Here is a 22445-nt window from a genome sequence, read left to right on the forward strand (position 1 = left end):
ATACGATCATTGCAATAATCAATGCGTTATCTTCATAAAACTTAAGGTTTAGCAGAAGCGAGTCATAGAAGACGACGACAACTCAATGTATTCTGTTAAAGTCCGTTTTAAATGACTCCATTGCCAGGGGACAATGAAACTTCACAATACGGAAACTTTTTGTTTGGATGCAAATGGTGTACGGCAGTGTTCACAAAGACAACTAGGGTTGTCCAAATGGCTGTGGGGTAAAACACTAGCCAGTGGGCATCCCAGGTGCCAGCGGGCACTGTCCTAACTGTGTACCTTTGGCCAGAACTCATTATAGGGTGACATTTAGGACTGCTGCTGTCCATGCCAAGTCAGCCCTCTGGATTGAGACAAATTATGTAGTTATTTTTTATGTCAGACATTAAGTCATGTCCAGTGGGAGCCGAATCAGTACCACCTTCATGTCACCTGGGGAGAAAAAATTGATAAAGGCTCTTTAAACCAGGGCGTTATTCAACTTTTGGGAGAAGTATTTGCTCTTACAAAACAAGATTTAATTTAATTTTGATCTGTAGTGAAGATGCTTTCACAATTTTATGAAATATTAGATCAGAAACAAACAAAATGTCTTCTAATGTACTTATTCTCACAGTAAACACTAAATAAAAGTCCTGTTCAGTGTGTCTTATCCTTGCTCGCTTTCTGTGGATCCTAGAAAAACTAAGATACAGTCATGTCGTGAAAGAAATGTTCTACCTGTACGCTGGAGAAGTTGCAATCCTTTGCTCCATTTCTTCCAAGCCTGAAGAAAAAGACAAAATGAACAGAATTAGTGAAAAGCCTACAATTAGCCCCCATTAAAGCCACACAAAGATTTATCATACAAAAAAACACTGTATGCTAGGATATAAACAATGCACCTTCTCCTATGCCACATCGATGGGTGTATTTTATGATTAACATATATGTACACACTTATTTATATCCATTAAAAACAAATAATATTTCAGTTGTGCACGTCAATACTACACAAGCTTATTTGTTCAATGTGTGGATATATTGCATTGGGAATAAAGCAACATGAGTTCTTGTTGCAGATTCCTCCATGAAGCCAAATGAACCACCAGATAGTGCGCAACATGAGCAGAACTAAAGCTCCATCTTGTGGACTGAAACAAGTACAACAACGGGGCCACTCGAGCTCCCAAGGCTTTTCCATTTGCAGGTTTGGAAACAGATTTGCTTGCATTAAGCCCTTGGAATGATCAAATATGTATAAGATGATATGAAAAAACAAAAACAAGGCAATAATTAGGTGTGTAAGTCAGTGTGAGTATAATTACACAGTATCTGTTTGAGAAAAGAGTTAAATAAAAATCCAGGAAAGCGATACATATTCACAATACATATTTGATGGTTCTTTCATTTAGTGGGAGAATCATTTTTGATTTGAGGATACCATTAATTTGTCAAACAGAGGACATAAGAAGCTAAACAGAACAATTAAACACAGATGAAACAGTTGTTAAGTGAGCAGTCTGCACGCACTTGCAGGTATCTCACAAAGCATGAAATGCATCAAAGTTGTTTATCTGTCTTGTATTAGTGGGGAAATTATAGATAATTGCTCATTTAATGTATTCCAAGTAAAGCATTACTACAATGCATATGCTGTGGATATTTTCCATACAAACTTCAAGATGCAACAAACTAAAAAAAATAGGGTGTAATTGATTATAAGTTAATTGTGCAAAGGTCTCCCTGATGGAAACCATCTGTCAAAACAAGCTGTACATTCACTAATTCTAATCATAATTAATTAAATGGCTAACAAATTACATACATCATAGTTAGTACAGGAGGGAAACTACCGCAGGAACTGTTATGAAACAAATTATCTTTAACAATGGAAGAAAATTACATCACATAACTAAATATTATTCTTGTTTCCGCAAGCCATATTTCTTAATGAATTCTCTAATTAATTTAATTCACACAATGTGCATAATTTGGAGCTGCAAATGTCAGTGGGTCAGACTTAACCATATTGTTGCTGGCTGTCTATTCCAACGAGTGCCATATTAGCACAACATGACCTCTATGTAAATTACACAGACCAACTGTTGTAATTTTAATTCCAGGGTGTAATTAACATGTTCTACAGATATCATACAAGTACATTTAGCTCATTTTACACATGCCGGTGTCAATGTCAGTTTTCCATTTGCCTTCATTTTCTGTAATCCCTTTGATGGGAAACGGCATCACGGCTTATGTTACAGATGTCAATTATGACCCAAAAAAAAGCCTTTTTTTTTTTATGCGTCTTGTATTAAGTGCTGAACTTTCTTGTCAGGGTGACTAGCCACTCTCAAAACTCAAGACTGCTGGAGCTGTGAGCATTTGAATTCTTACACACCTTTAACTAGAAATCATCAACTGAAGTGTGCTGAAGGCCTCAATTTATCATTTTCATTATTAATTAATCTACTGAATATCACTTAATTACATGGTCTGCAAAATTTAAGAAAATTATGAAAAAAAAAGAATTACAATTTCCCAGAACCTGAGGTAATGTCTTTCAATTGCTTGTTTGGTCCGACCAAAAAATAAAAATAAATGGATGTTCAAACCGAGAAAAGCAGAAAATCCTCAAATTTGAGAAACAAAAATGCTTGAAACCAGTAATCAATTGTGAAAATGAATGCAGAATAATAAATTAATGGACTTATCATTTCAGTGTATTCCATTAGTAAGAGAAGCCCATGCACATGTGTGTTTGCACATTGTTTTACTTCAGGTAACGCTATGAATGATATCCTGTGTAATTATACGCTTTTGCGCAACTTTCACTGCTGTATGCTCGGTCACCTCTGTATCGCTGCCGTTTTTCAAAACGCTGTGCCCATCCAGTTTAGAGAAAATACAATCAAATTTACCAAATGATGCCATCATGAGTGCGAATGCAGACATGGATGAATAAATGAATAAATTGCCCAGTGGATGGAACATATAAGCGAACACATGCATTGCAGGGCTCGGGGGCTGTCCTGAGGCCAATCATTTAGCTAACACACTAATGAAAGCGTGTGTAGTGTGGCTAAGGGCAGCCACCATGGGAGGCACCACTCCCCTCCCTCCTCATGTTGGGGAGCGTTAATAGGCTGGATGGAGCCAATGGAAGTCCCAGGAGAGGCCTGCTGATGAAGAGGAAAACCTGTCGTCGCCTTCACTAATCACTGCCTAATGGCTGCAGTAACACAGGTTTTACAAATGTGATTGTGCATGTGTGCGCCTGTGCACATCTGCCCGTTGTGTGTGTGAGAAATACTGGCGTTTTAAGATATCGGTAATTTCACTAGAATGTTCTTTGCCTATTGTCTTTATATGCTTGGTCGTGTGCATATTATGCTGCCAAAGATGTTTGGTAAAAATGCAATTTACATAACAAGTGTAGGGTCGTTGTGCTTTTCCAAGTATTGTTGGATTCTCCAACACCGAACTAGAAAATATGAAGATTTTGAGGTTTGTTTGTTTTGTTTTATCACTGTCAAACTGACCGACAGCTCTAAATACTGTAACATAATCTCAAAGGGAAATAATTTCGAGCTACAACGTTAAGCCGATTGATCGATTTGTCGATTAAGAGAAATTTAATCAGCAACTGTTTTGATAACTGATTGTCGTTTTTTAACTTCCACTCTATTGTGGGAGTGCTGAATATGTTGGCGTTTCGGGCTGTTGCTCACACAAACAAGTCATTTGAATACATTTCTGTCTTTTTTGAAACTGTGATGGACATTTTCAATTTTTTTACATTTTATGGACAAATTGGGCGAATGGATTAACCAAGACAATGAACAGCAGATTAAACAATAATGCGAATAATCCTTAGTTACAGTCCCTAATGAATATCTTCCTTACTGTTTATAGTAGGCTTAATATTGAACAATAAAGCAAGCCTAATTCTCACTATGATCAATTGAGAAAAAAATGTAATGTCTTTACATTAAATGTATCACGTTGTTGGTCAAACATATATTTATATAATAAGAAAATATATATATTTTTGAAATGCATCACAGTGAGCTGACAAGTCGTGATGTCAAATACAATTATTGACATTCCCTGGAATTAAAATGAGTAATAACTTCAGCCTGAAGTTTAGCATAGATTAAAGGATGAAAATAGCAGCTGCATTTAAAATGAGGCCAACAATATAATAAATGTGGCAACCCTGCATGAGCGTTATCTTACACGGGTTTGCATGTGGTTCAAATACAACTCACCTGTACTGAGTAATGTTAGCTATGACATTGTTTTCCGACAGCACACAAAGACTCTTGGTCAATCACAGCGGTTCATCAAGTTATACGACATTTAAAAGGTGCGTCGCCTTCATTGTTGGCTGTGCAGGATGAACTTGTTTGAGATCTTGCAACACGACACATGGTGACGTCATTGTTTCTGGGCGTTCAGCTTTATACAGTATGTAGCTTACAGGTTGACGCTGAGACCATTGGCTAGTTTATATACTTTTTCTCAACGTAAACGTTAAGCTATGCAACTTTAGGAAATCACTTCCGGTTTAGACCCACAGAATAAAGGGCTGTTCTCGGTTGCTTTTACTGGAGCTTTCCACCACATCACATAATCCTCATCAGCAGATTAGTTCAGTTACTGTGCAAATATGGGTGGTCAAACTTTCCATGACTTGGAGCACCAGCTGGGACTTCTCATCCATGTTGATTTAAAGGAGCAACATGTAACGTCTAGCCAGATGCTCCAAATAGGGGACAGCATTTCAACTAGGTCCATACACTATATTTATGGTCATCAGTTATAAAAAAAAATATATATATATATATATAAAAAAAAAAAAAACAGGGCAAGAAAAGAATACAACGGATCTGCAGAATAACATATTTTAATGTATATGTTGGGTGTCGGCACTATAGTTTACATTAGCCATCTGTGTGTTGGTGCCACTAACTGGGGATGGTTCACTTTATTGGATTAAATTCAGAGTATCAGAAACGAGAATACGACCCGCACCTTCGCCTCGTCGTCCCTGTAGCGACCAGCTCAGTAGCCAGATGTGCTCAGTGAGATGGACCCGCAGTCAGCTGACCCTAGATCAGACCCAGATGCTGGGGCTTTCACTGCTGGCTGAATTTGAGCTGACTGTTAACTGAAAGTCTTTCAGAGTTGCTCCCGCTCTCTTCCCGGCAGCTGGGAGGATGAAACGAAAACACAAGTAATTTTCTAATTTCTGCCACTTTGAATTTAATCCAATGAACAAACCATCAAAATGAGACCCTGTACCTGCAACTTGATGACAATCCCGGAGCATTTCTAATTCTTTGTTCCCTCATGTTTGACAGATTGGATGCTATATTGGCTAAATGTTGCCACTCAAGGTGCAAAACAGGACAGGCTGGGCTAGCGGTAACTGGAACACACAATGTCAACACTGTAATGTATGCATATCCTACACATTGACCTTTCAGGCCTGGGAAACAGCAGTTCGAATCAGTCTTAACTCAAAGTCCACTTGTTTGCTAACTTTTCAACCGTGTCATCAGCCGAATGATTTCTGAAGAAAAAACAACATGGATGATGCCTGCGTCCAGAATTCTTCAACTCCATTGAGTTGACTTGACAATTCTGTACACATATAAGGTACATGTGCACGTGAAGTCCGAGAGAATTATGGAAAGTAAAAAAGTTATACACCATGTATAGTGGCCCTAAAAGAGAAAACACGAGACAAGACAACACTTTGGGCAGCACAATGAGAAAGTGTAACTTGAATTGACTGCAAGTAGCATGGCTGACACTTTAATTACCATGTCTTAGACTCATTATTTAAGTCTGCAATCTTACCTCAAAGTGGTATTGGAAAATAAGTAATCTATTTATTTATTATTTGATTTTTGTGGTTTAAACAAACATGCCTCAGTCGTGTTCCTCACTTATTTGTGCTTGTTAGTGTCCCCTGCAAACTGTTTCCGTCTGCACGTTGAACGTTTTATTTTGAAGGCCATACACACTTCCGGCTCTGCTCTCGCTCTCTCTCGCTCTCTGGCTCGCTTGCCGTTTTCTCCGTGCATTAGGCCGACACTTCCTTACAAATCTTGTCCAATCACAGCTTCCTGACAGAGTGGAAGTTGGTCGCTACGTCCTCAAAAAAAAAAAAAAAAACTGTCAGTCAAAAGTTGTGGCGTGGAGGTTCACCGACGAAGCCGACAACTTCAGCAAAGTTTCTGTGAGTGACGAAGACTTTCTTTTTTTTTTTTGGCGAAGTTTTTTGCGTTACAGAAAAACTTACCGGCTCACGTCCCGCTGCGGTTGGAGGTGACCCGCGCGAGACGGTGTGGCTAAATAACACAACGTTGTAGCGTCGTGCTGGGCTCGGTTATGGGTGTCAGGCGCTGCGGTGCTCCCGACTGACAACACCGACTTCAGCTGCTCCTCCGTGTGGTATCTCTAACATGCCACGCAGGCAGATAACATCTCCCAAGAAAAGGAAACTGCGCCTGCAACTTCGAAGTGACCACATGATACTTTGACTATTTGTTCCTGTATTTTCATGTGGAAGTCCATTTTTATTTTTTAAACCGAGAATGATGAAGGTTAGGAGATACTTGAGGGGGAGTGGGAGGGTTCTCGCCTTCGTGTTTATCGCCTCTGTCATCTGGCTGCTGCTGGACATGGCAGCTCTTCGCATGTCAATGGACGATGTGAACAGTCAGCTGCTGAAGGAGCGAGTCATAAAAGACAGGGTGATTTCCAAACAGCAGTCCCGGGAGACACAGGTGGTGAAACTGGGGTTCAAACACCCAGTTCAGAGGGTGGACTTGGCTGTGACACGTGCTGGGAAAGAACCACTCAATCCAAGCATCAAACTGGCGCATGTGTACAGACATGGAGGTCAGAAACAGGGTCACCAAGGAGAGCATCTTCCCAAGGCGGACAAACCCAAACATGTTTCTATGGAACACAAAGAAGGACAACACAATGTCACACTGAAGCAGGATGTTCCTGCAAAGAAGAAAGCAGTGGACTTGGATCTGAATGGGATGGAATTAGAGAAAGGTAAAGCAATAGATGGTATTATTAAAGAGAAGTTACCTGTGGTAGTGCCTAAAATAACTCAAGTGCCGCATGGTGTTCAGGAAAACAAACATGCAAAGAAGGGACCCATTAAATCTGAACCTAAGGCCGAGACTGCAACAGAAGTGAGTCTGCTTCAGCCCGGAGAGGCACACCCTGTTAAAACAACAATTAAATCGCCAAAGAAGGATGCAAAAGGAAAGGAAGTAGATGATAAACAAGAGGAAAAACACGTTAAGACGATCGCAAAGAGTGACCTGAAGGAAAGCCCGAAACCTATAATCAAGCTCCAAGCAGGAGAGGACTCCAAGGATAACCCTGTCACTGCTGTCAGAAAACCAGGTGTCCACAAAGTGCTTTCTCTGGATTTGACGAGTGTTCCCAGAGACGCCAACGCAATCGGCCAGTTCGGTCAGGCAGCAGTTGTCGCCAGTAATGAAAACGTAGAGGTGAGGAAGAGATGGGACGAAGGCCACTTCAATGTCTTCCTGAGCGACAGGATTCCAGTGGACCGGGCCGTCCCAGACACCAGGCCCGAGACGTGAGTCTTCATCTCAGTTACTATAACGGATCTTACCTCTCAAAGCGCTTTGACTGTCAAGCTGAATAGTTGTTGTTTGTTTATTTCCAGGTGTGCACAGAATCTGGTTCACGATAACTTGCCGTCCACCAGCGTGATTTTCTGTTTCGTGGATGAAGTGTGGTCAACGCTCCTCCGCTCTGTGCACAGTGTGCTCAACAGATCTCCACCACACCTCCTCACAGAGATCATTCTGGTGGATGATTTCAGCACCAGAGGTAATTCAATTCAGTTTATTTTATATAGCCCAACATCACAAATACAAGTTTGCCTCGGAGGGCTTTACAATCTGTACACATAACATCCCTGTCCCGGGACCTCACATCGGATCAGGAAAAACTCCCCCAATAAAGATAGTAAAAACCCTAACATTAAGTTTTTAGTATTAGAGGAAGGTTGGGCGGGTCTGCTGTATGTCCAAACAGTATGATTTTTACTGGCCTAGTGTTGTGCTTGAATTATAATTTGTCTAGTAATTAGACTTCCCTCTTCCGACTATGTCAACCTTTCTTGCAGCTGCCTCTATTCTTTGACTGTAAGTCTTCATTGCTTTATCATGTATTTATTAATACTTTTGGTCAAGTCTTTTTTTTTTTTTTTAACCCTAGAGCCTAGTCGAAACTGGACTTTTTTTCAGAGTCGTGTTGGGAATTTGAGACGAGTTAGGTGACGTGTTTTTATTTAGTTTAGATTTACTTAATAAAATAATAATATTAACATTTTTTTTTTTAGTACTATCCCAGATGTGTGGTTATTAAAGATACAAGAGTAGTGACAAAGCTATGTGCGGAGCAAGACATTTTTACAGTTGATGATAAACCTGACAGTGCTCTCCGGAGGACGAACTAATGATGTTTCTAAAGCTGGGATCAGTTTATCAATCGAGTGCTATGTACCGCACATGATTATAGTTGGAGCTTTTTAGCAAAATGTAGCAATAAACATTTCAATATGAAATATGTCAGTTAAAGTATGTTAGAGTAGAAAACAGTCCCCAAATATTATTAAAGATTTGCCCACTATATGGTTCCCAGTAGTTTGTGCAAGTTTAAACTAATTGGATCTAATTATATTTTAAGTGCTGTATGTCATCTGTTCACACTTTAAGCACTTTTGTCTGCTGCAAGTGTTGTTAAATCATATGTAATATTTTCTCATGGCAGACGATCTGAAAGAACAGCTTGATACGTACATGTCCCAGTATCCCAAAGTGCGAATCATTCGCCTGAAGGAGCGGCAGGGCCTCATCAGGGCCAGGCTGGCTGGAGCGGCTGTAGCCAAAGGTAACCACTGCTATGCTTCATAAATATCTGTAACGTTTGGTTTGTATGTTTACTATGTACAAAGGTGATGGTGGCAAGGTTTGAGGGGATATGTCCCTCGAAAGAGAAAGATGAAGGCAGTTGTCACATGCATGTGTAAAATCATGTGGTCAGACTTTGTAATTATAAATGTTACACTGAAAACACAAGGCGGTCCTTGTATTTGCCATGTTTGTCTGATTTTTAAAAAGCATGCAAGCCAAGTTTCAAATTGTAAATGTACTTTTAACACTGTTGCAAATCCAAACTGCTTGCTAGTTTGTTGCTCCCACATTTGCACCACTAGACACATTTTAGTGTGTGCATTGAATAACACAAAAGTGTGAAAGTTCACATATGGAATGATAGTCTTGTAACAATTACAGTACTGGAACATGAGAACAATATCATTTGAAAGGCAAACTGAGTTGCATGCATATTATTTACTTACTTAAATAAACAACTCCATCTCAAAGGTTGCACTGTTAAAAGGCACTTGTGGTTATTTGTTTAACTGCAACAGGATGCTTGTTTCCTTTCAGGTGAGGTTCTTACCTTCCTCGACTCTCACATTGAATGTAACGTGGGCTGGCTGGAGCCGCTGCTGGAGAGAGTCTATCTGGACCGCAAGAAGGTGCCCTGTCCGGTTATTGAAGTCATCAGTGATAAGGACATGAGGTGACTCAACACTGTCTATATTTGACAAGCCGTACACGTCATGTCATCATATTTTCTTAAGTAATGTGGAATTTTCTGCTTTCTGCTTTTCTCTTTCTAGTTATATGCTGGTTGACAACTTCCAAAGAGGGGTTTTCAAATGGCCTTTGGTTTTTGGCTGGAGTGCATTACCAGAGGAGTACATTAGGAAGAATAACATGACCGTCTCAGATCCCATCAGGTACCTAAGCAGTCAGTTTTCATATTCACATTGTATTATTATTTCTGCTGCATCTTTTATATATTCATATCTTACAGATGTCCAGTTATGGCTGGAGGCCTTTTCTCCATCGAAAAAAAATACTTCTATGAGCTTGGTGCTTATGATCCAGGCCTGGATGTGTGGGGTGGGGAGAACATGGAGATTTCATTTAAGGTATATCACTCATGGAATTCATTAGTATTATCCACAGGTGTTTGTGAACTCAGAAGTTCTCCCGCATGACTCCTTATGCTACGTGTTGCCATTCGTGCAGATCTGGATGTGTGGAGGGGAAATCGAGATTATCCCCTGCTCTCGAGTGGGACACATCTTCCGAGGACAGAATCCGTACAAGTTCCCCAAAGACAGGCAGAAAACAGTGGAGCGTAACCTGGCGAGGGTGGCAGAGGTTTGGCTGGATGAGTACAAGGACCTTTTCTACGGCCATGGCTACCAACACCTGCAAGATAACAAGGCCGTTAACATCGGCAACCTCACCGAGCAGATTGAGCTGAGGAAGAAGCTCAAATGCAAGAGCTTCCAGTGGTACCTGGATAACGTGTATCCAGATATGAAGCCTCCCTTAGTCCAAGCTGAGGGCCTGGTATGTAGCTGAATAAACGTTGTTTACATTTCCCTCAAACATCTCTTAAAAATGAATGTCTGTTCTGCTTTCCCTCCATTAAGCTATTGTTATCACTGCTGACAACCCAAACAGAGACCCGTCGTCATGCGTAACTCTAAAAGAGTAAACGCATGTTTGCAGTGCTGTTGTTTAACTTTGTTAAAGTTTTTCTCATCCAATTTTTCCTTGCAGGTCTTTAATCGCGGCTTAAGAAAATGCCTCACTCTGCAGAAAGGCTCTCTGTCGTTTGACACATGTGACCTCAGCAGGCAGGTCGGTGTCTTCATTTTATTTCACTGATTATTTGATTGTAAAAAAAATAGCAAATGTTTATTGTTTCCAAAGAAAACATTCAGATTTTGTGCAATTGTGGCGGTGCATGACAAAAGTTTACAGAAACAAATCTAAATCCGGTCAAATGCAATCAAGAGTCCAGGATGGGACCCAAGACAAACAAGGGTGGAGTCTGGGACGAGACCAAGCCTTTCTAAATGTGGTCTTTTTTGGATTCAGAGCAGCCACTGAGCCATCCTTCAAAATCTTTCAGTTTTCATGGAGCATAATTACATCCTGTCACTCTCCTCTCTTTCTTTCTCTCTCTGGTGTTCAGAGTCAGCACTTTAATTACACCTGGATGAGACACGTTCGCCAGCAAGATCTATGTGTCGCTCCCCACGGCAAGGGCAGCGGCTTTGCTTTACAATTATGTGACAACGCCAAGCCTGAACATCGCTGGTTCCACAAATCATCCAACTCCGCTCTGGTAGGTTGGCTTCGGGTGTGCCGTTTGTTTTGTCTGCTGTCTTTGTTTCTCAGTTTCTGTATTTCAAACGATAGGGCTGGCCTGCTTCAAAATGTTGCTGTCAGTTGGAAATGAGTATAGTAAAAAACAAGATTGTTTCGAGGCTAAAGCGTTGTCCGTTAATCATGTTTCCTGTTTTGTCTTTGTGAAGGCGGAGCACCTCATAGCGGAGTTTGTGTCCAACCACATGTGCCTGGAGGCGGGGCCTAAAGGTGACACTCTTCACCTGAATTCATGTGAAACCAGAAACGCCTTCCAAAAGTGGCAGTTCACAAAATACCACACTTAGTGATGAGGCTGAAATGTGCCGAACATGCACTACCGAGACAGAGTCCTCACATGACAGCCCAGTCGGTGGTCCAGACTCAACAGACGGCTGTCGAGAGGTGGGAAGAAGCGCTTTAGTGGCAGTAACATGTGTGGCGTAAAGCAGATAGTGTGGGGATGTGCAATGTTTCTAATTTGCTTTTGATTATATCGCCATGGACTGTCCTTGAGTTTTGAACACTTGTACCAGAGGAAAGAGAGCATCTCCTCTCTGTTTAGGAAGATGTGGACCAGAGTTTGCCAACAGGATTCAGGTGACTGTCTATGGACGAACACTCCATTTTGAGCGCGACATATCATCTCACTGCCAAAGATAAAACAGTGACTCCTATATTTGAGATGAAAAAAGTGATTTTCTTTGTGTGTTTGCTCTGCTGGGATTTAATGAGTTTACTTGGCTATCATGTAGAATGTATTAGTTTTAAACGTATCACTTATTTCCTGTGAGACATCATCTTTTCTAGATGTCATTTACTTTTATGTTTGATGAGGCACATGGTTGAAACGGCTGCTTCTATGATTTTAAGCATTATTTAGGTGTGTTTTTTTTTTTTTTTTTTAACTGTCCCTTTTTTATATGAATTTCTTGTCACTAGAGGGAAGTGTTGTTCAAAACATGCAATAAACCTGTGCTGCGAGTTCATCATTTTGTGACCTCGTTATCAAACCCCTTTACTGCGTACTGATAGAAATGGATTTAAATAAGAAACTAAAAATAAAATGATGGAGATAAGGCTTAATAGCATGTTTCACTTTATTTTTTGTTTATCCGCCGGTCTGTAGGACATGTAAGTATATAGGTTTAGGTAATCACTCAAATGATAATAATACTAGAGGTTAAGATACCGCAGTTCTAATACCAAACAACATCTTAGTTATTAGTAGGCTTAGAAAGCCCTTGCTCCTTATTTATGTAATCTGTTTCTCAAATACCTGCCTTACATAACAAGATGTTTTCATCCTGAAACCATCAAATGAAAACATAAAGTACATCTTAGATATCAGATGAGTGTTGTGCATTGCTCTCCCATCAGATACTGCACAACTGATATAAATTGCAGTCTTCATTTGGAAATCGTGTGACCTGGAGAGTTACATCAGAGATTTTCAATACGTACAAGTAGATTTTAGAACAAAATAAATATGTAAACCGTGCACATGGCATAGATATGCAGTCAGTTTTGTTATGGATTATGTCCAGCCGTTTACATTTATCTTAAAAGAGCTTAACCGTCATCTCATAAATTTATGATCATGTACTCAAACTCCTCTATCTTCTGGCGAGTGTTGCCTCTGCGGATCCTGCGGTAGGATACAGTGTCATATTTGGAGGGAGAGAGGTGGTTGTAGGATTTCTTTGGCAGAGGCAGAGTGGAGTAGTCTGAGTTTTGATGAAACCCCACAGGGACACTGAAGTTCTGGTCCTGCTCCACCTGAAGCGGCCTGTCACCAGACATCTGGAGTTCAGCACTGGAATTCTGCTCTGGGACGTCTGTTTCATAAAAGGGTTCAAGGTTTAGGGTCACTTCTTCTACTTCAACTGGTAGATTCGCTGAAAAGAAGAGGAAAGAAGAATCTGTGTTGCATTCTGTAAACAAAAACCGTCCTTTAAAAGAATGTTACGACATGATAATGCTAAATTACTCTTACCTTTTTCTGCTGGTATATTTAGCTGCGTTTGCATACCTGTAAGAGATTCTCCACAGATGCTCGCTGACTTCTCTGCAGTTAGGTTAGACCATGCTCCTGGTTCTGCAGGATCTGACTGATCCATAGGTACAGCTTTTTTCTGGAGCTCTTGTCGTTGCTTTTGCTCAGTCAGAATGACCTGCTGAGTCACTTCCGTCTCCAACTCTGCGATTTCTTCCTCCATTATGGATTCATCCCCCGTATCATCCTCATCAGCCGCCACACTGTTGACAAGACGCTTGCCGTCGTTAACACCAAACACACAAGATGTGTTCGCTTTTTTTTCCTGATGAGCTCGGTCCTCATCACTGTAGAACACGGAGTCATCTCCCTCCTCCATTGACCACACGTCTCTTTCTTCAGGATCCTCCAGGCTCTGGAGGGCCTCAAGCGTGATCCCTCCGATGATCTCCAGTACCTGGGATGGGAGTGCATCTTTTTCTACTGTGAGCCTCGGGGCCTTTGGAGGCATTGTGCGTGTCTCCATCTCCATCTGTCTGTTTTTCTTTCCTCCTTGATAGTGAAAATAGTCCCGCTTCAATGCTCTTTGCTGATTTTTAGCTGACTAGTTCTCATATCAAAATTTGAGCGTTCCACCGTTCCAAGCATGTTACCAGAAATACTTCTTGTCCTATAAGAGTGAAGAAGGAATCCATCCTGCATTTCAGTGAGCAGCGCAAGGTCAAGCTCTCTAGTGTGCTCTCTAGTGCTAGTACCATGTAAGTCCGTGTGCATGTTGAACCACCGAAGAACAAGGTTTTGTTGTGGCCCCAACAAAGACTCTTTGTGACTCTGGCATCTGCATATTGAAGTGATTGGACTCATTCTTTGTTAATCTCTGTTGGGTGACCACCTTCATTCTGTAAATGTTTGAGTCTGGATTACCATTCTTCTATAGGTTTTCTTTACAGTGTTTCACCGTCTGAACCGAAAGTGTTTTGCACATGTGATGAAGCTAAGCCCCGTTTTAAGGGCACATAAATACCTCCTAAAATGATGTAACAGTATATTCAAACACATATCAGCAATGTTCAAGGTACAAAAATGTAAAACTCTCCAGTATTTTACAAAAAATGCAAAGATTAGAGAAAGCTCTAAGTACAGATTTGTGGATTTCATTTCCCTTTAATCATGTCACAACCCTCAGATTGATCTTGTAATCATGTGGAAGGGTTAGAAACCTACCTAACTGTATAAGTAGTTAAAGATAGACCCAACAAGTTATAGTAAGAAAAACACTGCTTCCATGCACAATATAATAATGTTATAAATGATAATCAGTCATGGGAAATATTTTGCTGCAGGAATACTCCTTTTACTCTTTGTACATAAGAATGTTAATACTCCCACTCTCTCTCTCTCTCTCTCTCTCTCTCTCTCTCTCTCTCTCTCTCTCTCTCTCTTTCTCTTTCTCTCTCTCTCTCTCTCTCACCCTCTCTCTCTCTCTCTCTGGAGGAAACCAAAGAAGTGAGACTTATTACAGGAAATGTGAGGTTTCTACTCTCAAGTCTTTAGTTTATTTATTTCTTACAAATAGTGCATCACCATGAATAATATTATTTTGTGTGTATGAGTAAATTATGTGTAATACCAGCATTATCATCATCATCATCATCATCAATGTAGCCCATTCTGTTATGCACACATTATATATTTCCTTTTGAAAGTGTAACTTTATAATGAGTGTACATTAGTATCTGGAATATGAAGGAAAACACTGGTGGGTTTGTAAGACTTCAAGTTTATTTTTTATTTGTTAACTCTTTTGCTTACAGATTTTCTTGATTTTATACCAAAGAAATAAAGCATGACATTCTGTTAAAAGTTGTTTTTTCTTGCCACTGAAAGTGAAACGTGCACATTTAATTACATTCAGAATTCACAAGAAACAGTTTCGGTGTTTCTGAACGAACACCGACAGTTGTACACGACCTAAAATAATGTTGGAAATGAAAATAGTTTGCGCCGGCCCCTTGTGCCCACATCCTGTTATGAGCTGAGCAGATATCTATACTGAGTAGAGCTTTGGTTTTGGTTTTCAGCACCTGAACTTGACAGAAGATGACGACTTTACATGCCAATCTGACATGAAAAATCCATAGTTTTCATGTGTTTTAGGTCAAAATAGTCTCATTTGGAAATCCAAGGTGCTACATGAATACAGCTACCAGCTAGTTCACACATACTGATTAATGCAGTTTCTTATTCAAGCTAGTATGATACATAATCTCATCTATATACATTATAATCGTGTATGAATATATTCATTTCAACAAAAGAATATCTTCATAATGCTTCTGTGGTACCACAATTCTAAGCCAAGCAGTGAGCCTGGCTCAGTTTTAAGGCTCAGAACCTTCTTGAGTAAACGTTGACATTGACAAATGTCAAGCCCCAAAATGTCTGTCATCTCTGTGTTCCCCATGAAGGCAAAACAAGATGTCTTTTAAAGGTTTACAGGGAAACACTTCATTACAGTGTATATTTCCCTCTGCAACAAGAGCATAAGAACATGTTCAGCCTTGATATCAAGTAGACACAAGCGGATGAAAATGGATGGATGGACCAGGAGGATGTGAACAACAAGTCACTGAGAGTTTGTTCCCATCTCCTCCTCTTCAACCGATCGCTGGAGTCCAGGAATTAACTTCAGGATGTGTTTGCGAACACTGGCCCTCCTGCTTTTACGGGGCAGGGTACCAAACAGGGAGGACATCCTCGTCTCCTCCCAGGAAGGAGAGAGGGAGCTGCTGCTGTCGGCCAAACTGGAGCTGCTGCAGCGGCTGAGGGATTGGTGATGTCGGCTGGAGCTCGAGGAAAACCTGCAGGAGCTGTCGCGTGAGGGGAAATCTCTGGAGAAGAAGCAGCTGTCGTCTGTGGTGCTGGCTGCACTGCATGGGCTGGGTGAGCACGGATCCCCAAACACACTGGCCTGGTCACTGTCATCTGTCATCGTGCTCCTGTAACTACTGTCACTGGAAAAACGCCGGCCACAGCGCACTGTGGGGGAGCTCAGAATCGCTGAGGAGTCTGCTGAGAGGTTCAAGTTACCTGAAAACACAACAAAGTCCCTGTGAGAGAGCTACGGATGACGAGAAGTGTGCAACATGAAGTTCGTTTGAATCATCTTTGTTCATTTGTCAGGGGAACTCCTTTAATCTAACGCATCTGGAGTTTACGCTTGAATTCACATCATAAATGGTGTCGCTTCAGAAAGATGACTGTGGCGGTGAGAAAGGAAGCGCTATGGTCTGACAGCTGAACAAACCCTCTCACCTCGCGTTAGACGCTTTTCCTGTAATGTAAGGCCTTGCAGCTCCACCAGTTTCTCACGTAGCGATTGCTGTATGGGCAAAAAACACATCGGGGTTTTACTTCCAGTAAGATCGTTTTCGATCAGTTTTGCTCTTTCGTTATTGTCAGCTGGGTTTGTGAGCAACAGTTATTTGGTGACGGCAATACAACCACAAAGCTGCAGTTTGTCAACAACAAACAGGGTCAGGGTCAAAGAGACACACCTTAAGCAGGTTCATCCTCTTCTCCAGCTCTATCTGCTTCACTATATTCCCACATACAGTCTCCATCCTGGAATCACATAGCAACACATAATCACACACACGTTCAACAGCAAACAGCTCTTATCATACTGTTTTTATTTCTGTGCAGTATAGATTTAACCCCCGTTGTGCTTTGTTGCACAACCAATTGTTATTTGTGTCACTCACTTTAGACTGTTGGTGGATTCTCTTATGAGATCAAGTATGCGCTGATGAGATGATCCTTCAACACTGACCCCATTGATGGTGACGATAATATCTCCTACAATAAATGAGGATGCAAAACAAAAAAGAGGAACTAATCAATTACAAGAAGACAACATGGCTTTGCACTGAACGTGTGTGTGCGTGTGTGTGCGTGTGTGTGTGGGCGTTTACATGGGTGGGAAGTGACATATCTGTCAATATGTACACCAGAGAGATGCAATACGGTCTGAGAGGGAGGGTGTGTGTGTGAGCCTGTGCAGGGCTTGTAAACAGGGTGTGGGTGGTTCACCTGTGGTCAGGCCAGCATTCTCAGCAGCGCTGTCCTCCTGCACTTTGCGCACAAACGTGCACATCTCCACTGCTGAGCTGTCCTTCAGCTGCAGGCCGTAGGTCTGCAACAAAAGACTATTTGTCAACACTTTTTCATAAAAAATATCCTCTTACACACAGAGGTAGCAGAAAAAAACATTCTAGAATCAGAGATTAAAATGCATGACATCGACACATAGGCTACTTTATCTTAATGAGTATGAAATGTGATTACCTGAATATCAAAACCAAATGTTTCATTGTCTTGTTTTTCCAGTTCAATTGTGGTCCTGTGCAAAGGAGAAATGCAAAACAAGAGAATATTAATATTTTAGTAACTGCACTTTGTGTATTCAATCCTCCTTTTCTATAAAACAGAAATGCAATATATATATATTTATAGATAGAAATATATATTATTGTCATAAGGTTAAAGGCGAAACCTGGAAGATAAATTGCACATCGTATTTGATATATTTACCTTTGTGGGTCAGAGTAATCAACCAGTGCGTTGGAGCGGGTTTGTTTTGTCTGCAAAAGGAGAAAGTTCCTCTTTAAAACAATATTATAACTTTACATGTTAAAGCTCTCTGAGAACTTAAGAGATTGTGCAATGTGAGAACGATGTTTATCCTACAGTGCTAAAGAATTTAAAGATTACAATAGTTTTTGAACTGTAGAAGTATGTGTGTTTACACTTTATATTCCAGCTATACATCACACTTGATTTATAGTCTCACCTTGCATACTCTGGGCAGAGAGCCTGTGTTTTGCCGGTGTCGATCATTGTTTCCCTTCAGTGAACGTCGGTACCAAAGGGAACATTTCTTCCTCAGAGTATTATCCAGAATGTAATTCTCTTGGCTGCCCTGGCGTGGAAGTCCATTGAAATTCATGGTGGACTGCATGGTAGAGTAGTCCTCAAAGCGCCATCACGTCCTGCTGCAGCAGCTCTTCAATGATTGTGTGGCCCTGCCCCGCTGTGCAGCCAACAGCACAATGTGTCAAGCGGAAATCCACGTCATGTGATGGTTGTGGTGGACCTGCATCTGCAGATCACAGCCTCACATACCTAATTTCCTGTTCACCTTTGAACTTTTTTTTTCTTCTTCTTTCTTGAGAATAGATGGTTTGCTGTATTGAAAAACAAAGGAAGGAGCTTTTTTTCACAGTATTCCCCTTCAAACAGTCCCCTTTCCCTTTTTGCAGTCTAAGCAATTCGATTTATGGTCTGTCAGAAATCAGCAATGCATGAGAAACTGCCACCTCACGCCTCCAGCAGCACCTGCTTCGAGCCTCTCTCACTCTCAGTTTCTCAATGGGCTTAGCTTCCTCCTGAGCAGGAGTCCTGTGTTCTGCCAAGCAGGGTGACTTGTCTTATGAGGACAGACAAAAGGCTGATTTAGCTTGGGGCCAGTGTCACGCTCCCCGAACAGACAGCATGGGTCATTGGGCCGAAGGCATCAGACATGGTCGCTTCAAAAGGGAAATCACACACACAGGCCGTCAGCCAGGGTGACAATGGTGAATGGGGCAAAGAAAACTGAGCTCAAACCTTCTTTCACTACCACACCCGTTTCTTACAAAAGGTACACGGTTTAATATCCAGAAAAATAATATAATCTTTCACCGTGCACAAAAGCTGCATTTATTTGGTGACCAGAAAATCAGAGAAAATTGTCTTTTTGTCCCTTTGAGCCTCAGTACTGTATATATGAACCCAGTTGAAATGCTCCTTAGCAGATTGCCTCACAGCAATCCCCTCCGCCCCACTGACCTGCAGCAGGGCTGCTGGCCAACCGATCACGGGACCGTCTGGAACACAGATATCCCATTTTTCCAGGACATTGCAAAAACCATCTATAGTTAAAGTACAGAAAAGATGACATTTTGTTCTCTCAATTGAGATCATACACTCTCTCGCTGCTTTATGAAAGTGAGGAGGAAAAGCATTGGATATACTCTCTTCAATATAATAATACAGGAGGAAGTGGTACATAAATATTTGCTTGAGTTTTTCTCATATGTCCATATTGGCTGTGTTTTGTGTTACAATGCATATTAAAACAGTATTTGTAAATCAAATCAAGTGGTTATCTCTTCCACTGTTACGGTCTGTAAATTAACTCTTTCTTTATTCACAAAGTTGTTCTTTTATGTGAATCAACGTGAATCTCCTGTGGGTAACACTGTCACCTCTCTTGTCTCAGGTGACCGTCAGCACAGCATCCATTAAAGCAACTTGCAGCACAATCGTGTGGCGTTGACTCATCTGCATAGTGCTGTGGCCTCGATGCTACACTTTGATTTCCTCTGTCTAACGGACGCATAAGCGGTGTGCACGAATAGAGCGGGAGCACAGAAAGCCGAGATGAGTCATGTCAGTTAAGGTAAAAGTGATGATAAGATAAAAAAGAACCCGTTTCAGATCAGTTGCTCCGGGAAATTCTGTCCTACGTGCTGTAATCTGCAAAATCGGTGCTTTCAAAATCACAAATGCAATGTGAGACTTTTTACACAAGAAAACATATTTCTATCACGAAAAAGTCATGAAAACAGTTCACTCCATGAGAAACAGTTTATTGACCCACTGATATAACTTATTTCGTTACAGAATAAATAGTGCAAGAGATACAATGCAGACACAAAACAGTATAGAGACAGAACAGGATGATTTGAAAATCAAAAAGCAGGTCTTATTTTATGACAGCGGTTTCAATTTTTTCTTATATATATATATATATATCTTTATTTTAAAAGGGACCATGTACAGTTAAAACATAAATGTCACCATTTGATGCACTGTACCAGATTTGAGCTACAGCTAATTTGCATCTGTAGTCCCTTGACAGACCATAACAAACATAAAACAAGCGCAAACAGTACAGGATGAAAGACACAATACAACATTATAACATTTGATTTCAGCATTTAGCAATTTCATATACAATATATATATTGTTTTTAAAAGACACAAGTCAAAAATTGCACATGGTGGTCACTCCTCTTTGGAAGGATTGATAAGTCTTTCATATGCTTAGCGATCGGTCGTGTCACCCGTCTGATTCTTGGAGAAACAGATATGACACTATAGAGAAAATATAAGTTTGGTTCAGCACAGATCCAACATTAGACACAAAAACTAATATATATATATAATAGAAGTACTTTCATTGGACCCAGGCAGAGTCGGACGCTTTAATGCATTTACTGCATTTTCAATATTTCATTTTCTGCAACACACAAAGTTGAATGATCCCATGATTGAAGTCAACGAACCATGTCATGAAAAGAAAAACACGAAGACTTACATGAAGTGATATTTGTCAAAAGACCGACGGCTGATGCTACATCATCAACCACGAGTCATGACGCCTTCATAGCAGAACTTGTATATGTGTCAACACTAAGCAGCTACAAGGAAGTAAGTAACTCGCCATAATAACTAAAAACATGGACGTTAACTGAGGATGAATTGAAAGCCATGATGATGGGACACCGATGATGATTTCTCCACAGCACCAGTTTCACAAACACTCGTGTCACCCGTCTGATTCTTGGTGAAACAGATATGACGCTATAGACAAAATATAAGCTTGGTTTAGCATCGATCCAACATTAGATAAAACACAAATATATATTACTAAGTACTTTCAATGGGCCCAGGCAGAGACGGATGCTTTAATACTGCATTTTCAATATTTCATATCTGTATTCTGCAACACACAACGAATCACGAAGAGAGTAACAGCTGATTCTACATGATCCACCACTAGTCACGACGCCTTCATAACAGAACTTTTACATGTGTCAACACTTTAAGCAGCTACATGGAATTAAGTAACTCATGGACGTTGGACACATGGACGTTAGGATGAAGGGCTGAGGAGAAATTGAACGCCATGATGGCTGGGAAACTGGTTTTCTCCACAGTACCAGTTTCACAAACACTACAATAATACATCAGATTAACATCTTTAAACACAGGATCCACATGATATGAAACGCACAAACAGGCACACAGTCACACACGTGGGTGCGTATAAGCACACATGGAATACAGATTGACCCATGTGCATTTTCCCTAAGCTTGTCGTGACAAGACTTCACAGGCCTCATCAGTCAGTGATCATATGTGCACCCATCACCCAGACTAGGCCCTGCAGGTGAAATGTCTGAAACTGATTAATGACAGTTAGTCGTCATCATTTTTATGATTTCATCATTAGCTTTATCAAGATCTGATCTTATCTTGGTCTTTGCTATTACGTAGTTCATAGAGAAACCTGCTATCACACAGCAACGGGCTTGTACAATTGGGTGTTTTCTAACACACTGAATGTAGGATCAGATGTGCTAGTTAAAAATACAAATGAGCCAATGTTAACACACTGAAGTATGTGCATTCAAATCATAATGATTTCATGATTTGAATAACATCCTTCCAGTGGGAATAGAAATATAAAACATAACTTTGCACATTCATGATCGAGCTTTGTTGCTAGCATTCACCTACCAGAGAGCAGCTCTTTTCAGCAACTGAAAGCTTTAAATATGCAAACTGTATAGCAGGAGCTTATAGTTATACTTCTCTTAGTGCAAAGGACAAGAAAAAAAGTCTATAACAACTCTACTGATCCCATGAGACAACTTAATCTGTGAGTCTAAATAGTTAACGTTTGGCCTTTGGGTGGCGCCAGAGGGACGGACAAGTCTTTCATTAAATCCAAAACGGTTCACTCTGTTGATTTTAGGAAAACTCGTATTTTCTGCTGAGCAGGAAATTATTACTATTCATCCTCTGGTGACCAGGATTTTCGGAACCAAATGTCATGGTGGTGCATTCAATACTAGACCAGCAACAAATGATGTATCTACAAGTAGGACTGTAATAGCTAATCAATAGCACTTTAAATATTTTTAAAATTCAGATTATCAGGGACAGTCTGTAAGTGTGTCATTTCTTTTCCAGTAGCCGTGTGATTGTCAGTTAGCACACTAACTACTCAGCGATACTGTGCTTGATACAAGATATGGCACGAA

At 40.6% G+C, this 22445-nt stretch overlaps 2 protein-coding genes across 2 annotated transcripts; one reads left to right on the forward strand and one right to left on the reverse strand.

The window, feature by feature from the left end:
• Positions 1 to 6596: 6596 nt before the first annotated feature.
• galnt5 (polypeptide N-acetylgalactosaminyltransferase 5) lies at positions 6597 to 12331 on the forward strand (the record flags this gene model as incomplete). Its single annotated transcript, XM_079230601.1, has 10 exons — positions 6597 to 7627; positions 7718 to 7884; positions 8830 to 8949; positions 9510 to 9645; positions 9746 to 9865; positions 9943 to 10060; positions 10161 to 10490; positions 10704 to 10784; positions 11122 to 11274; positions 11465 to 12331. 10 exons carry the CDS (start codon positions 6597 to 6599, stop codon positions 11600 to 11602), a joined length of 2394 nt encoding a protein of 797 aa, XP_079086727.1. The 3' UTR covers positions 11603 to 12331.
• Positions 12332 to 15916: 3585 nt separating this feature from the next.
• Positions 15917 to 18446, reverse strand: cytip (cytohesin 1 interacting protein; the record flags this gene model as incomplete). Its single annotated transcript, XM_079230723.1, has 8 exons — positions 18143 to 18446; positions 17884 to 17933; positions 17638 to 17692; positions 17383 to 17485; positions 17055 to 17148; positions 16848 to 16914; positions 16606 to 16672; positions 15917 to 16380 (listed from the first exon to the last, which is right to left on the reverse strand). The coding sequence occupies exons 1-8, from the start codon at positions 18308 to 18310 to the stop codon at positions 15917 to 15919; spliced, it is 1068 nt and encodes a 355-aa protein (XP_079086849.1). The 5' UTR covers positions 18311 to 18446.
• Positions 18447 to 22445: the final 3999 nt, after the last annotated feature.

This window comes from Taurulus bubalis (assembly GCF_910589615.1).
Source record: "Taurulus bubalis genome assembly, chromosome: 15".
Lineage (NCBI taxonomy): Eukaryota > Metazoa > Chordata > Actinopteri > Perciformes > Cottidae > Taurulus > Taurulus bubalis.